At 41.7% G+C, this 17685-nt stretch overlaps 1 protein-coding gene across 2 annotated transcripts in view; it reads right to left on the bottom strand.

The window, feature by feature from the left end:
* The window catches only part of PCDH11X (protocadherin 11 X-linked), a 621910-nt gene that overhangs the window by 200096 nt on the left and 404129 nt on the right, over nucleotides 1-17685 (bottom strand). Inside the window, exon 5 of one of the 2 annotated variants that reach the window (XM_060756393.2) lies at nucleotides 8981-9052. The exons of the other annotated variant lie outside the window; for it this stretch is intronic. Coding sequence (XP_060612376.2) covers nucleotides 8981-9052 — 72 coding nt within the window. The remainder of the gene's footprint in view (nucleotides 1-8980; nucleotides 9053-17685) is intronic. 2 annotated transcript variants of the gene reach the window in all.

The raw sequence follows: 17685 nt of genomic DNA, 5'->3' as shown, positions 1-17685 counted from the left end.
ATGTAAACTTGTCCACAGCTGCATGGTACACGGTAGACTCCTGCAGAGGTGAGAGGATGCCTCTAGAACAAGACCTCAGTACCTCTGAGGATGCTTGCCATAGATGCAGGTGAAACATCAGGAGAAAAATTGCCTCCAGAACATGGCCATATAGCCCGGAAAAACCTACAACAACCCAGTTATTCCGGCCATGAAAGCCTTCGATAATACATTAAGGATATACTATTCACGAAATAAGTAACAGGCATAAAGAAAAGCATATAGAAACAACTAGTCATAATAAGTCCAGGAGCTGCGAGTCAAAAAAAAAAAAAATACAGCTTCCAAAATAACAAGTTTGTTAACTCATAACGCCAGGATATCTGTGCATTTCACACCAAATCTTACCAAAACAAAAATGGAAATCCGGATTTCGGATTATGAATCTTCCCAAAAACAAAATGGGGCAGACGAGCGGGCGGGGGGCGGGCTGTCCAAAATTTGAAACCAAAACAAAATGGATTTCTGCCATTTCACACACCAGTAGTGATTACAGAGATGATAAAAACTACATTCAGAACCTTGGGGTTATAAAGGTTTCATGCTTTTGCTCTTGGTCTCTTCTTTCAAACTGTTCTTGCGCTGCTGACCATCGGCATAAGGAAGGGGGGCAGGCATTGATTTCCAAAGGGTCAGGCTCTCGCTTCCTGATCCATGAGAAAACTCAGAACAGAAGATCTATTTCTAAAGTACTCTTTAGCAAAGAAGGCTAAAGTCATCCTAATCCCATAGCATGGCAGTTAAAAGGGTGTCAAAATGCATTCATTCTACAGCATCAAGGCACCCTCAACCTCTTGCATCACTTCCTCTCTGGCTCTGTACAATTTCAAATATGAAGCATCCACAGTAGTGGAACTGAGAACAATTTGATACAACAATCACATGGAAATAGTGAGACACTCCCTTTTGTCCTGAAGTAACCTCTGGCTGTCAATATGCATTAGGTTCATGTTATAATGTGTTAATGTGATGGTACCAGAAGTCAAACCAGAACAGGATGAGGCATGGTTGAGCTGATTTATATTGCTAGCACGAATCCGGTCTCAGTCTCAACTATGATATAAAGTTCCCCTTGTATCTTTTTATGCTGATGCAACTAATGTGGCTATGTCTTTGAGTATTGCTGAAATTTTGCTAGTAATGACATTCCCCATCCTGGAAGACAGAATATGACCTGACTCATAATTTATTATTTATGTACCACCAATGGGGGACATGGGAGAGAGACTTCTCAATCATGGCAACCCAATTGTGAAGGCCTGATTTACAACAGTGGTGACATTATTTAGGCACCAAGTAAAATCTTGGTTGTTCATCAAAGTCTTTGAATTTCACAAATGTCAAATCAGTTGCAAACTGGTTTATTTATCATTTTAATTTTACTTGTAAACTGCCCTGTGATCTTTTTTGATATCCAACAGGATAGAAATATGCCAGTCAATGGATAAAATGTTCAGGGACATACATCTGATTCAAAACAAGGAACATCCAGAGTTTGTTGTAGTCTGGCAGGCATCAGAGGATTTTTCTGACTGTTCATGGGATGAGTCACCCAGGGATTATGGGTTTCAGAGTGAAGAGTCTATGAGAGATTTGGGAAGGGAATTGCAGACAAATGAGGCTGGTGTTTTGGATTCTCCAACTCATTCCCAAGCAAAAGGGGAAAATAAAAGTACCAGTTCCCTTGAGAAATGGCCCCAGGAAGATGGGGTTTTTTCAAGGTAAAATAGATTAGACTCGAGAACACAGGGTGTGAAAAGCCAACAAACTAGGTTTACTCAGAGACTCCGAGATAAGGCCCAGAGATCCAGGTGTGTGAGGCATGATATCATGGGTGGCTTGGAGGGCTTAAATTAATGGCTTGCTTTCAGGCCTTTCAGAGGAGACAGCATTGCTAAAGAAGACAGTTCTCCTGTTTATGATCTCAAGTTCTTGGTTCAAGTATTGTCAAGTTTCCTGTCCCTGTTATGCCTTTGTTTCCTTGGAGAGTTTATCATGGGAAAGTTCCTGTTTTCATGTTCATGGATATACCATAAAATAATGTCCTTTTGTAGCCTTCCCCCTTATTTTATTAGGGATTTTAAAACTATAAACCACATATGGATATTTTAGCAGAAAAACAATACTTTAGTAATAAAATGAGCTCACTAATAATTTACAATTTATGTGCTACCAATGAGGGACATGGGAGAGGGACTTCTCAGCCAAGACAAACCAATTGTGAAGCACAATCTCCAAAGAGATCTGATTTTCACCAACACTGATATCATTCACTTTCATGTTACTAATACAGTGTCTGTGGTGAACACCATGAAATCTTTTTCTGGGACCAAACTATTAGGGCTGGGCAACCACGGAAAAATTTGTTTCTAAAATCAATTCATTTTTTTGGGGTTTTTTGCGTTTTGATTTTTAAAAGAATTCCGAAATTTTTCTTTTAAAAAGTTTGATATTTACGAAATTTTGTAAATTACAAAACAATACGAAACAATTATGAAACAATTACGAATCGATTCGTTAATGGCGGACGCGACCGCGCAATGCGCTAAAAAACCTCCAAATGGGACAGGGGGAACTTCTGAAGCTTCCCTCTCCCTCTGTTGTTGACTGTTGGTGTGATATTTATAATTTTTTTTCACTGATTAAACAAACAACAACTATAAAACTTGCCCCAGATATGCGGAAATAATAACGAAACGATTTCAAAACGAATTCGAAACAATTACGAAACGAATTTAAAAATTCGTTTCATTTTTTAGTTGCTCCTGAATGGTTCGTTATCGCTTCGTTATAAAAAAATAATGAATTTTTAACGAATTACGAAACGAAACTGCCCAGCCCTACAAACTATATCCAATTATGATTGATATCAGGGCTGAATTTCTCCTTGGAACATTTATAGTTCCAGTTCTCATATCCTCCAATGCGTTGGTCATCTTCATGTTGTAAAACTTGATATTCTGCATATTCCTTACTGTGTTACTAGCCAGTCATTAATTTAAGCAGTGTTAACTGGTAATAAAAGAACCAACATTCTGTTTTTAGTATTTGAGCTGAAACTAAAAAAAAACAACAACATTTGCCACACTGTGTAAGTTATTGTCCACCAGGTGGAAATGATTACAAATGAGGTTTTAATCACTGGGCATTGCAAACAGCCCAGGAAGGACTTCATTGAAAAATGGTTTATGGAGGAGTATGCTAACCTTCAGGGTCCCTTATGTCTTGGCCTTAGCTCAACTGGAGTATTGGTGGATATATGGCAGCTGACAAGAATGCTCTCATATTATTTCATCTTTGGAACTGGGTTTGCCACAAAGAGAAGGCAATTTGGTTTGATGTATATTTATGCCTGGTCTCTCTCTGTTGGAAATGTGTTCAGGTAGCTTGAAAGGCAAGGGCATGGGCACCATAAATTAACATCATAGACCAGCTTCTCTTTCCTATTCCCTGAGCTCCTGTAATACATCCAACTGCCTTTGAAATTGAGCTGCCCCCTTTCTAAGGCATATACACCGAACAGTATCAAGAATGTTCAGGAGGATGAAACATGCTGGGATTGTCAGCATGATGTACTATATCCAGTGCCTCTATATGAATCCTGGTAAATTTCATTTTGCAAAATCCAACCATATCTACCATCTCCACCAATACCAAGTTTTATTGAGATACAGCAAACCAGAGTTTATATGGAGATGCAGCAAAAATAGACTGAAAAAGCTGTCCTGCCAAGTCTCTGAGCTGACCAGCTTATTTTTTGAGTTTCTCTTCATTAGTTTGTCAGTTCTACATACATCACCTAAAGTTCTAGAGTTCACACATATTGGTACAGCCCTTGCACTACAACTAGTACATACAATTTCAGCTTGCATTAAACTTCTAAATGGTGCAATTTGAACATATATGATACTAGCAATTCCAACCTCAGGCCCAGAGCCATTGTTGACCATCCCTTGGGTTCACCAGTCAATGAATTACAAACCAACCTAACTGTAGCATTGTCCAACTCAGAGTTTTCTAGTTTAATTGCTGAAGGCTTTACTGAAATCACTAGGTCTTTTCTCAAAGGTAATTTCAGTCATTTTCTTCCCTCTGAGACATGTCTTTGAAAACCACACCGTTTTCAAAAAGTATTTGCAACATATAAATTATTCTGTGCCAAATCTACACATTGTTCTTTTGCGCAACAGGCAGCACTGTTAAAAGAAACACCCACACTGAATGTTCTCTATAGAGAACGTTAAAAGAAAACAGTGTTTCAGAGCAGAAATATCACTTTCACAATGAAAAGGTGTTTTCTGCAGAGAAAATTGTGTTTTCTATGCAAATCATTTGTGTTAATTTTACACAGAAAAAAACTCAATAACTTAATGCTTCGATTTAATATTGTCGTGTTGCTTATTTACATTGTTTTTGTGTTTTAGATTATTTTATTTTCTGATTTTCTGTTGTGTTTTTGTGTTATATTGTGTTACTGTATTGATGGTCGTGGCCTCATGTAAGCCACCCCAAGTCCCCTTGGGGAGATGGTGGTAGGGTATAAATAAAGATTATTATTATTATTATTATTATTATTATTATTACTACTACTACTATTATTATTATGTGCAAAAATTGCATTTTCTGCACAACAAATAAAGCAATATTTCATTTTTGTGGGGTTTTTTTGCACAAAAAACCACAACTTGTGAATTTTAAGCAGAATAAGTCTGGAACTAGCAAAGCTTCTCATCAGCCCAGGAGTCTTTTTATCAGGGTTTCTTAACACTTGGAAAATATCTTAAAGTACAGGGTGGGGCAACATAACTTCCTGTTTTAAAATGCGCACCATTCAGTCGGTTGAAGACGTAGCAGAGCACTAGTGGTCTCGTTCGAGAGGTGGGAGTATAAAGTTTTGTCCTGACACAGTTCAGTCACCATCATTCGTTGGAACAGTGAGGAGCATACTTTTGCCGTCGAGGCCTACTTTTTGAGCAGATTTGGAGTGGCCGGCCTGCTCTCCAGATTTGGCCCCTTGTGATTTTTTTATGGGTTTTTTTGAAATCTCGTGTTTATGTGAACCTTCCAAGGACCCTACAAGATTGGAAGACCAACATCCAGGAAGAAATGGCCAACAGAACGCCTGCTATGCTGGCAAGAGTCAAACAAACGCCAGAAATCGGTTGACTCAGTGTATGGAGGATGGAGAATGGGGGACCTCACCTACCTAATTTGATCTTCAAAACTACGTAAAACAAAACTTTAGAAAAGTGACTACATTGTTAAAAAAATTAAAATTTTCTGATTCATACAATGGGTTTTGTTGAGTTTTGAAAAAAGGAAGTTATGCTGCCTCACCCTGTATTATTAAATATTCTTTCCAACCACAGCATGAGTGATGGCATAGCATAGGACTTAAAGCAAAAGTGATAATGCATTGAAATGTTACTTAGAGGCTGTGACCCAAGCTTCATTTAGCTAATTCAGCATTTAAAGTGGAATATACCTTTGCTGACACAGCCTTGTGTTATTATTGAGATATTAAAATATTCAGACTCTTCAGAGGGCAGGGATATCAAAGTTTCTCTTGTCTTGTTCTTTCATGCTGACTACTGGCAAGAGGATGTTTGGTAGAGGTTGATCTCCAAAGGCTCAGGATATCCCCTCCTTAACTATGGGGAACTTCAGAACAGAAGGTTTACTTCTCCGTATCCTTCTCTGTTAAGGGACATCTGTGTTGTTGTTTTTTTATTGTGCTTTGCTTATAGGTTTTCACTTCCAAGGTGTCTTTGGAATGTGGTCTGTTTCTGTAACTTTGCAACTTTCAAAGCTATGCCTAGAGAAGATACCCAGATACCCAGAAACTTGAGATGTCAGAATAAAACTGCCTTAAAAATCTATGTTAAGCTTTTGGCTACTTGGCACACAGACACGCGTGTCTTTCTTCTCCAGGGGGAAGGAATGGAAAAGTGGTTTATTTTATGTTACATATTTCTGCCATCTTCTGTGAAAGGTGAAGAAGGGACTGTGGAGTGTGTGGATAGGAGTTGGGAGCTCTTGTTGACTATCCCTCTCATTTTTGCCCAAGGGCTTAGGGTAAGCTATGTCAGACGAATAAAGTGAAGCAAAATAAAACAATTACTTTTTGCCTTTTCCCTGGTCCATCCCCTGATGTCATGCATGCTGTCAGGTTATGTTGGACTCAACTGAGAATAATGAAAGCTGTTAGATTTCCCACACACATTGCGCTGTCTGTCCAGTTACTGAAAAACATTTTCCTCTGCCATATAGTTTTATCTACTTATCTGAGGATGAATTCGTATTACTATAACATTTTCCAAACTTCTTTGGGGTCATATACCACCAATATGCCATCTTTACCCAGTTGCAAGTTCTTAGTGATATCACAAGGGCAATGATCTCGGTTTCTGGCCCTGAAATCTCAAGGAGCGGGATGTTGCTGACTTGGCAACCCTATGGCTGTATGACAATGTCACTAAAGAAAACAATGCAATGCAATTGACTGCCAGTGCTTCCTCCTGTCAGTCAGGAACAGTGAAGTGAAAGGTTATGACATTATGTTGCCCCTAAGCACACTTTGGCACAGGCTGATATTTCCAATATTGCCAATTTGTAAGTAATTCCCTTGTTTTCAATGGTAATAAATCTTCATCTTCTGCCAAATACGCTGCAGGTGATCCAAGTCGAAATATGCAAAAGAGTTGTAAATCAAAGCAAGTGAGAAATGGAAGCCCAAGCTACACAAATAGCTGGCTCAGTTAAGCATATGCCAAACCTCTTTAAACTCCCACTTTGCTAAAGAAAGAGAAAACATGACCTTTCCATCCATATCCTAATACATTAGGGGATGGTGCAAAGCTTTAACCCCACACACCTAGGGTAGGTTCCAGCATCCCATTTCGACCCAGAAATCCAAAGTGGAACTCACTCCTGACAGTTTGATGTCTGTTTGGGGAGTTGTAAGTGTTGTAATCAATAAGCCACTCTTAGGACACTGAGGACGGGTAAGGAATGAAGCCAATATTGAGACAAACTCAGATTTGAATGTATCTGCATTTAATTTGAAATAGGAAAACCCTTTTTACGTGATCCAAAATATGTTTTAAACAATGGCATATACACATCACACACACACAAATACCACAGAGGTTTTGAAAGCTTCTTAAAGAGGTAATTTTACAAGTTATATTCTGTTTCTCTGAATATCAGTCTTAAGTGCATCTAAGAAATTATTTGTGATTAGCTGTACCCACCACACATTGCTGTAGCCAACCTTTCCTTCCCTTTTCTCTCCTTCCTTCCTTCCCTTTTTTCTTTCATTCTCTCCTTCCTTCCTTCCTTCCTTCCTTCCTTCTTTACTTCCCTTTTTTTCTTTCATTCTCTCCTTCCTTCCTTCCCCTCCCTTTATCTTTCCTTTTTTCTCTCCTTTCTTCCATCTCTACCTATTCTTGGACTCCAACTCCCAGCAGTCCTCCTGCTCGATTGATCTACCTACCTACCTACCTACCTACCTACCTCTGTGTAATCTATCTATCTTATCTATCTGGAGGATTTCTGAGAGTTGCAGTCCAGGAATAGGAAATTGGAAATATGCACTGTATTGTCTTTTAGTGTTTTTTTTTTGTTTTTAAGTCCTTTCTGCTTTTTTTTTTTTGGTGGGGGGTAGGGTTGGTTATGAGTGATGGTCACTCATTTAAGGGTGTAGTGTCTAAATTTTGTGTCAATTCGTCCAGTGGTTTTTCAGTTAGGTTAACCCCACAAACTAACATTACATTTTTATTTATATAGATAATGATCATAATGCCCATATATTATGCCATTTCGATGTCCTAAATAAAGATAACTTTGCTTGAAACTGTAAGACATTGCTTTCATTTAGATGAACACTAGATTATTTATATAATTGCCACAGCAAATTGTATGGGGTTGTTTGTTTAGCAACAAGCCAACCCCCTTCTTCAGTGGAAGCACTCCCCCTCCGATTAAGGAGTAGACAAGTTTCATACAGTATTTACAACAGTCTTGGCGAAGTTTGTTGACTCTCTTCCAGCTCTATTTTATACTCCCACTGAGTTCATACCTTCATCATAGTATTTTGCTCTTCTCTCTGGTCTTCAGTGATCCTACAATCTCACTGTCTCTCGAACTCCAGAAGCTCAACACTGTGGCAGCAGCTCCAACTCACACAACTCTTTCTCTCTCCAACATATCACTCCTCCAACACTCTCCTCTCTGTGACCAACACTCTCCTACACACTCAACCTACAGAGAAGCTTGTGATTATTTTATTATTCTTTAGCTACTTCACCCTGGCTGCAAATTACTCCATAATAACCAGGTGTTAAAGTCCTTAAAGCAGTGGTTCCCAATCTTTTTTTGACCAGGGACCACTTGACTAGGGACCACTCTCCAACATTAGTACCAAAAGGGTTACGGATCTGTTTTTGTCAACTTTAGATTTGGTTTGGTTATTTGAAGTGCTGATTCAGAAAACTGCATTGGATAGACCACATCAGCTCTAGTTCCTGATACGGAACACATGCCATCCAGTAGTCGCCATCTGCTTGCCCACAGAAAACCATCTTTAATAATCTAGAGCTGATGTGGTAGTAGTAATCTTTCATAAGTAGTCAGCCTCTCCCCTCCTGACATCCCTGTAGACTTGGCACTATGAGAGGGTTTCGCGAGACCAATCCCTTTGTTTCCGAGTGGTTTTGAGGCAATGGTGTAGTAATGGTGAGGCTGCGGACCATATTTTTGTTCTTGTGGACCACTGGTTGGGAACCACTGCCTTAAAGCTTGCTGCTGGAAAGGTCCTGATTCTTACAATCCCTTATTGTCACTTTAGAAATGATATATAGTTCCAAAACTCAGACAGTAAGGGTGAGGGTTCACTCCAAGTCTTTATATGTAAAAGAGAGAAAGAAATGCTTTTGCTTACCTGGGGTTGAGTCCACGATTCTAGGCTGGTCTCTTTTAATGGTGACTGTTGTCTTCCTGCTTCTTTTGAATGCTTTTTTTGGAGGAAAAGAGTTGCCAGTTATTTCCTAGACCAATACATTGAAGTTTTAACACACTGTTTTAAAATATGAGAGAATTTTTTTTTTGAAAAATAATCAATAAATGAAATATACATTGACAAATCCAAGCCAACTTGGTTATGCTGGTGTGTCATTGGAAATAACCAGTTATGTCCAAAAGCAAACACGCATTATCATAAAATGGTATTATCAATACTAACATCAGTATGAGCTTCATAAAGCATGAATAGAGGTTTCTGTCACACCAGGGCTATTGTGGTTTCTATACTGTAAGCACTTTAGAGCATCTTACAACACGTCAAGAGGAGATTGGAGTAGCATCTCAATCACCTCATGGTCCTTCCCGTTGCACCTTTGTTCATCCCAAATTTAGAAATGATTGAATACATTTAAACTGAATTAAATGTGAAAACACTCGTGATTTAAGTGATCTGGAGTCATCTAGAAGTAATTTCTTTTGCTGAAGCAGCCTGTTCTCCTCTCCCTGGTGAAATTACATCTCATTTCCCAACCACCTTGCAAAACCCGCTAATGTGCATAATGACTGCCCATAAATGCTCCCGGTTTTATGAACAAAGGGACAGAAGCACCACTGTGGCCTCCAGAGATCCTTCACTAAATTATTGTGTGAGTCTATTGCTCCGACTCACTTAGAAATGGGCCCTGCAATGAATTTCTTCTTAACCTTTTCCTATCTTTGTATTTTTTAAAAAATAAATACGGCTCAACAATAGATAATGACACCTTAGTTCCCAAAGTTGACTTGAATGTTTCAATAACATTAGAAGAGCAAGGTGAAGTTTATTATGGTACATGTAAGGAACTGGCTAAGTTTTTGTGGAATCACTATTGCATTTGTGTCTTAAGAGAAAAAGACTCACCCTGGTTTATTACAATACACATGTTGGGTGAATGGGAGAATTAAGGTCAGCAAGTTTTGGTCACTCCTGGGGAGTGTTTGTAATTCAAATTTGGGCTTCCTGAATGTTTGCTCCTGAGTTTACTCTGTGTTAGCTCCTGGATTGCTGCCTATTTGATGCATGAGTTAAATGCAAGGACTGTACGTGAGTGTGCTACTCCCAGAAGGATTGTGACTGTATTAATGCAATACTGCAAGTTTGTGTTGAAGTTACCGGTTTTCTGAACTCTGCTGCATAACAGTTGAATATAAAAGATCGGAAAATGCCCAGTGACCAAAAGGAAGGAGGAAATCCTGATGCCTCTTCATCATAGAGGATGGAGCAACAGCACCCCCTGTGGTTGGATTCAAGCACAACCTGCAAGGCGCCAAAAAGCTGCATGTTGACACAACATACCTCCTTTCTGTTCTGTCTATCCAAAACAGCACTGAATGTTTGTGGTGTATGTGTGTACTGTGATCCTTCCTGAGTCCCCTTGGGGAGATAGGATGGAATATAAATAAAGTATTATTATCTTTGGATAGACAGGACAAAGACAGACAGAACAGAAAGAAGGTATGTTATGTCAACAACATCCAGCTTTTTGGTCCCTTGGAGGTTGTGCTCAAATTCAACCACAGGGGGTGCTGTTGCTCCATCCTCTATGATGAAGAGCCATCAGGGTTTCCTCCTTCCTTTTGGTTGCTGTGCATTTTCTGGTTTGACCTCACAACCTCTGAGGATACTTGCCATAGATGCATAGATGCAGGCAAAATGTCAGGAGAGAATGCTTCTAGAGCATGGCCATATAGCCCGAAAAACCTACAACAACCCAGTGATTCCAGCCATGAAAGCCTTCGAAAATACATTATTATTATTATTATTATTATTATTATTATTAATGAGTTACTGTGAGCTTTCCAGGCTGCCTGGCCATGTTCCAGAAGCATTATCGCCTGACGTTTTACCCACATCTGTGGCAGGCATCCTCAGAGGTTGTGAGGTTGCCTGCCATAGATGTGGATGAAACATCAGGAGAGAATGCTTCTGGAACATGGCCATACAGAAGTCTGCCATGTTGCTGCGGCACACGCTGCTTGCTCTCCCCTTTCACAATAGAGTCTGGCCAGAAGTACATGTGTGTCATGTAATGAGCTTCATTCTGAAAGGAGAGAGCAAGCGGTGCATGGCTACAAAAGTAGCCTGTCTGATAAGGTGATAAAGTTGGATTTTAATGGTTAAACAAGGGAACAACCTCTCACACCCTCTGAGAATGCCAGCCATAGATGTGGGTGAAATGTCAGGTCAGAATGCTTCTGGAACATGTTCAGACAGTCTGGAAAAGTCGCAGCAACTCAGTGATTCTGGCCATGAAAGCCTTCGACAACACAATATAGACATTATTTGTATTTTCCATATTACCCAGATCATTACCCAGACCTTTGGAACACTTTCCCATATTTTGAAGGAAAAGAAAAGACACCGCATAGTGCAAAAAAGTATTTTTCTCTCTATTTTACACATACATTTTCCTAATAACACACATACCAATTTGGTTTGTGCCTTCAAGCACCTCATGGTTTAGGTGAACTGAAATCATTTAAGTAGTCATTAGCTTAAGTAAGTGAATGGGAGTCACTGGTGGTGGAGCAGATCCTATCCTATAACAGTAGACACAGGTTATCTATTGGAAGTCAATATTTGTCTCTTTGCTGTTTATCATCTTTGTTACTTTGCTTCAAAGTGATCAACCTTCAGCGAAACAGTTCTCCCTCCCTCTCTCTCTCAATCCTTCTCATTCAATCACAAACATACTCTTGCACCAGAGCTCCCAATATTATGAAACATTGAAACCACCTTTCCAGAATCCTTTGTTTGTGCTCCCGTCACTTTCATCCACCTGACATTTAAACGTAATACACAGATGAAAATTAAATCCGTAATGAGACAAAGATGGTATGATTGATTTCAGTCTGAATGTTACATTATGGCTTCGGCAGCACAATTACGGCTCCCAAAGCCCCAATCCTGTCACCAATAAAAAATTTCTCTGACAGCGAGACACGGTTGTTAGGAGAAATTAGGTTCATATAATGTCATGCTTAACTAAACCACAACTAAGTTTTAAAAGTATAGTCTTTTGAAATAATCTAAATGTGTACAAGTAGTTTTTTTCTCGTGTCAGGAGTGACTTGCAAAGGCAGAGTTTCCAAAGTCCAAAGGCAAATAGAGAGCTAACAAATTGAAATTGAAGCAGACAAGACAGAGGTACTCCTGGTCAGTCGCAAGGCCGAACAGGGAATAGGGTTACAGCCTGTGTTGGACGGGGTTACACTCCCCCTGAAGATGCAGGTTCGCAGCTTGGGAGTGATCCTGGACTCATCGCTGAGCCTGGAACCCCAGGTCTTGGAGGTGGCCAGGGGAGCTTTTGCACAATTAAAACTCATGCGCCAGTTGCGCCCGTTCCTTGGGAAGTCTGATCTGGCCACAGTGGTCCACGCCCTTGTTACATCCCGAATAGATTACTGCAATGCACTCTACGTGGGGTTGCCTTTGAAGACTGTTCGGAAACTTCAGCTAGTCCAACGGGCGGCAGCCAGATTAATCACCGGAGCGTCATACAGGGAGCACACCACTCCTCTGTTACGTCAGCTCCACTGGCTGCCAATCCAGTTCCGAGCACAATTCAAAGTGCTGGTTTTGACCTTTAAAACCCTCTACGGCTCGGGCCCAGTGTACTTGTCCGAACGTATCTCCTTCTATGTCCCACCACGGAGTTTAAGATCTTCTGGGGGGGGCCCTGCTCTCGGCCCCACCTTTATCACAAGTGAGGTTGGTGGGGACGAGAGACAGGGCCCTCTCAGTTGTGGCCCCCCGCCTGTGGAATTCACTCCCCATGGAAATTAGGTTGTCAACATCCCTCCTCTCCTTCAGGAGAAAGCTGAAGACATGGATATGGGACCAGGCATTTGGGTAGTCTGGCAGGGTAACAAGGTAATGATGACTAGAGTTGGAAAGGACTATAGCAATGCTAAACGGATTGATGGATTTTAGAACACGATGAACGCAGGCTTTAGAGCGGTTTTAGTTGATATTGTGTTATATTGTTCTATGTTAATTGTCTGTTTTTAATCTATTGTGTTTTGCTATTGCATTTTATTGTAATTGTGGGCATCGAATTGTGCCGGATGTAAGCTGCCTTGAGTCCCCCCTAGGGGGTGAGAAAGGCGGGGTATAAGTGACCGAAATAAATAAATAAATAACATGAAGCATAATCCATAAGCATTGATCAAACAAGATTCCATGGCAGCATGACAGAGTCCCAAGAAGCCAAGGTCCACAGCAAAGTCCCAAGAAGCCAAAAGCATTGACCAAAAACCCAGGCAATCCCAAGAAGTTATCAGGGTGTTTGCTGAAGTTGCACTGACAATAGGTGGCCTTCAATCAGCTCACTAAATATACTTTCCCAGCATGAAAGCATTCCTCTAACCTCAGGAGTGACTTGAGAAACTGCAAGTCACTTCTGGTGACTCGCCTCCTCCGTCTGCACCTGTGAAGTTTCACTAAGATCAGAAACATCTTCTAAAATAACATCCCTTCCCATGGGAAACTGGAACGCCTCATCTTCAGCATCCGCAACCATATAGTCTGTATCAACAATAGGAACATATTCAGGAATCTGAAACCCATCATTCTCTTCCAGCTCTTCCTGAGGCTCCTGCTGAGCCACAACACTGTGATCAGCTGCCATGTGGTCCTGTTACAGATGAAAAAAATGTGATGGATGGGCCCTTACTGTTATGGCTATCTGGCCAAGCCAAACAAGACAGATTGGCCGAAGGGAACTGGCTACTCCGAATCCATGCACAAGCCTAGTGAACACTAGGTGACATCCTCAGAGAGTGGTAACATGTCCAGGGGCAGAAGGAGCTGTGATCAACTGCCATGTGGTCTAGTTACGGATGAAAAAACGTGATGGATGGGCCCTTACCGTTATGGCCATCTTTCCAAGCCAAACAAGACAGATTGGCCGAAGGGAACTGACCACTCCGAATCCGTGCACAAGCCTAGTGAACACTAGGCGACATCCTCAGAGAATGGTAACATGTGCAGGGGCAGAAGGAGCTGTGATCAACTACCATGTGGTCTAGTTACGGATGAAAAAACGTGATGGATGGGCCCTTACCGTTATGGCCATCTTTCCAAGCCAAACAAGACAGATTGGCCGAAGGGAACTGACCACTCCGAATCCGTGCACAAGCCTAGTGAACACTAGGCGGCATCCTCAGGGAATGGTAACATGTGCAGGGGCAGAAGGAGCTGTGATCAACTACCATGTGGTCTAGTTACGGATGAAAAAACGTGATGGATGGGCCCTTACCGTTATGGCCATCTTTCCAAGCCAAACAAGACAGATTGGCTGAAGGGAACTGACCACTCCGAATCCGTGCACAAGCCTAGTGAACACTAGGCAGCATCCTCAGGGAATGGTAACATGTGCAGCACATTAAAGGTGCAGTGCCTTTATGGGGAATTTCTTCCTGTAGATATTATCCTACTATGAGCATCCTCTTGGCTGTGTCTGGCATGACATTATTTCTTCATCCCAATCTTAATCAACAGCTTCTGCAACTGAAAATTAAATCCAGGAATGCATCAATATCTATGGCCAGTGGATAACTACTTATATTGAAATTATCTCTTCCATGATGTCAATAAATTACTTGGAGTTTGGAAATGTAGAACACGATCCTCGATACATTCTGCTCGGTATTCTGGGATGGAATTTGGGGAGAGGAGGCTCATTCCCTTCCCCCACGTGTTGCATTTCAGTTGCCGGCGAAATGACACACATTCAGATTTCGGGAGAGGAACAACTAGGAATGGGAAGACGATGGGGAGGGGAAGAATGACTCGAACGCGGCCAGGAAACGCTCAAAAGGTTTAACGAAATCTGCCAGGAGATTTGGCAGATGGTTCTGCGGAGATTGTCAAACTTTAAACTAATCTTCATTTAAGAGTTTTAAGGTTGCATCCCTACACTAAAGCTCCTTGCTCTTTTGCTGGATTGATTCTAGTAAATTATAGATCAGACCTTCTGAAAAACTGTTCCCATGAACAGAGGCTTCTTAAATCACAGCTAAACGGAGCAAGGAGATTACATGTTATTATGATGTGGGCCCAGCGGGCTTCCCTTCCCCTCTTCTCTTCCCCTTCTTTTTTTTCCGCCCGCAAACATAATGATGTTAAGAAGGATAAAGTGATCATACTGTGCAAAGAGGTCATCCAGACAAGAACAATGCCTTTCCACTCAGAGCTCGGGCAAATCCCTCCATTCATGCCGCAGATTCGGAATCCTAATGGTTCCATAAAGCCCAGGCATTCCTAAGCAGGGAACCCCAATCCATGTTCCGACATCAGTTCACTAAACCCGCTCATTGCTAGAAAGGAAAAAATAATGCCAAAGTTATTCTAGGTAAGTGTTTTCCCCTGACATTAAGTCCAGTCCTGTCCAACCCTGAGGGCTTGGTGCTCAACTCCATTTCTAAGCCAAAGAGCAGGCACTGTCCGTAGACACCTTTATGGTCAGGTGGCCAGCATGGCTGCATGGAGCGCCATTACCCTCATGCCAAGGCAGTACCTATTGATCTACTCACATTTGCATGTTTTCAAACTGCTAGGTTGGCAGAAGCTGGGGCTAACAGCGGAAGCTCACCCCACTCCCCAGATTCAAACCAGATTTGAACTGCCAAAGAGCCAGCATTGTCTGTAGACACCCCCAACGTCATGTGGTTAGCATGACTGCATGGAGCACTGTTACCTTCCCACTGAAGCAGTACCTATTGATCTGCTCATGTTTGCATGTTTTCGAGCTAGGTTGGCAGAAGCTGGGGCTAACAGCGGAAGCTCACCCCACTCCTCAGATTCGAACCAAATTTGAACCGCCAAAGAGCCAGCATTGTCTGTAGACACCCCCAACGTCATGTGGTTAGCATGACTGCATGGAGCACTGTTACCTTCCCACCGGAGCAGTACCTATTGATCTACTCATGTTTGCATGTTTTCGAACTGTTAGGTTGGCAGAAGCTGTGGCTAACAGTGGGAGCTCACCTCACTCCCAAGATTTGGACCACCAACCTTTCAGTAAGCAAATTCAGCAGCTCAGTGGTTTAACCTGCTGTGGCACAACTATGTACTTAATTGCATTTTCGAGTTTAATAGGTCAATAAATCCCTTTATTTCTCCATATATCTTGTGTATGGACTCTTTATTTCACGGTGGGGATTAAAATATGCTTGTTCTCAAAAAACACAAATATAAATATTCAGATTTAAATCATTACTCTGTTTACTTTAGAGGAGGGGAGGCTGTTTTGGAGAGTATTCTCTGAAAATGAGCCATAATATTTCAATTTCTCCTATACATTGGCTTGTGAGCGAATATAAAAATGGCGGTAAGGCCGTCAACACAGCAGTTGGTGCTTCAATTTGCATTGACTTGCAAAGGGAGTTAAGAAAAAGAAATCACACAAGCCCTGCTGCTATTAATGTTGAGTTCCAGTCCTGAGAAACCTTTAGAAAATGTAATCTCTTCCAAGGGAAATTCAATAATTCCCTGCACTCCAGTTTCTATGCACACGGGTCAGTGAAGAGTTTCAAGAGGCTTTCATGACTACAGGGGATGCATTGCAGACGTACAAAACCTGATTGGCAGCTGCATTTTCCTTCTGAATGGTGTGGGACCCGGTCATTTTATATCTGAATTTCACTTCTTGCACAAAAGAATTATCACATTGGGATTTAACTAGACTTGTTTTTTTCTTTTTCTTTTCAATTTACAGTGTTATGCTTTAACTAATTATGCATATGTACCACCACCCCAAGGTTGGACATGGCTGGACATGGCTACACTTAATGTCAGGGGAAACCTTTATGTTTACTAACTAGTAATGGACATGGGAAATGGCGTGAGGCCAGGTATCGTTCTCTGACTACCTGCCAAGCCAACCTCTGGGTGAAGCACCTGACTCTGAGGGCAATCCATAAAGATGGTTTGCTATCCTAGCTAGTCATTAGTGGAAGGCCATCCCTGGGGTCCTCCCTCCCAAACCCCAGGACCCAATAGGCGAGAGCTAAGCCCCAAAGGTGATATTTTGGGGTACTTACTAACGTAGGTGATCCCTCATTGTCCAAGTAGGATGGTCTCCAAGATCAGAATTCTGGTGGGTCCGTAGGTGACTGTCGAGCCCTATTCTTGATTTGCATCTTCTCCCGCAGTGAGGGCATTGGTTTCCAGGTGGAAGGCGGTCCCGGTCGGGGTTGGCTTGGTACACCTTCCTCTTGGCACCAGGCCCGTAGCCAGGATTTCGTTTCGGGGGGGGGGGGGGGCTAAAAAAATTTCAGGGTGGGTTTCGGGGGGGGGGGGCTGAGTTTCGGGGGGGGGGGGGGCTGAGTCTGAGTGAAAGAGGGTCTAGCCTAGCAAACCTTTTGTATCATTACCCCAATACATATGGGATATATTGAGAATGGTGATCAAATCATGATATTAATAAACATAACAGTTCAAATAATGCACCAGTAAGGCCTTTTCGCGAACCACCATGAGAATTTCGGGGGGGGGGGGGGCTGAAGCCCCCCGAGCCCCCCCCCCCCTGGCTACATGCCTGCTTGGCACGTTTCTCTCTTTCACCCTCCATTCATGCCTCT

This window comes from Anolis sagrei, chromosome 10 (assembly GCF_037176765.1).
Source record: "Anolis sagrei isolate rAnoSag1 chromosome 10, rAnoSag1.mat, whole genome shotgun sequence".
Taxonomy (NCBI): domain Eukaryota; kingdom Metazoa; phylum Chordata; class Lepidosauria; order Squamata; family Dactyloidae; genus Anolis; species Anolis sagrei.
Note: the sequence above shows the minus strand (reverse complement) of the source record. Positions and strands in the feature narration are given on the sequence as shown.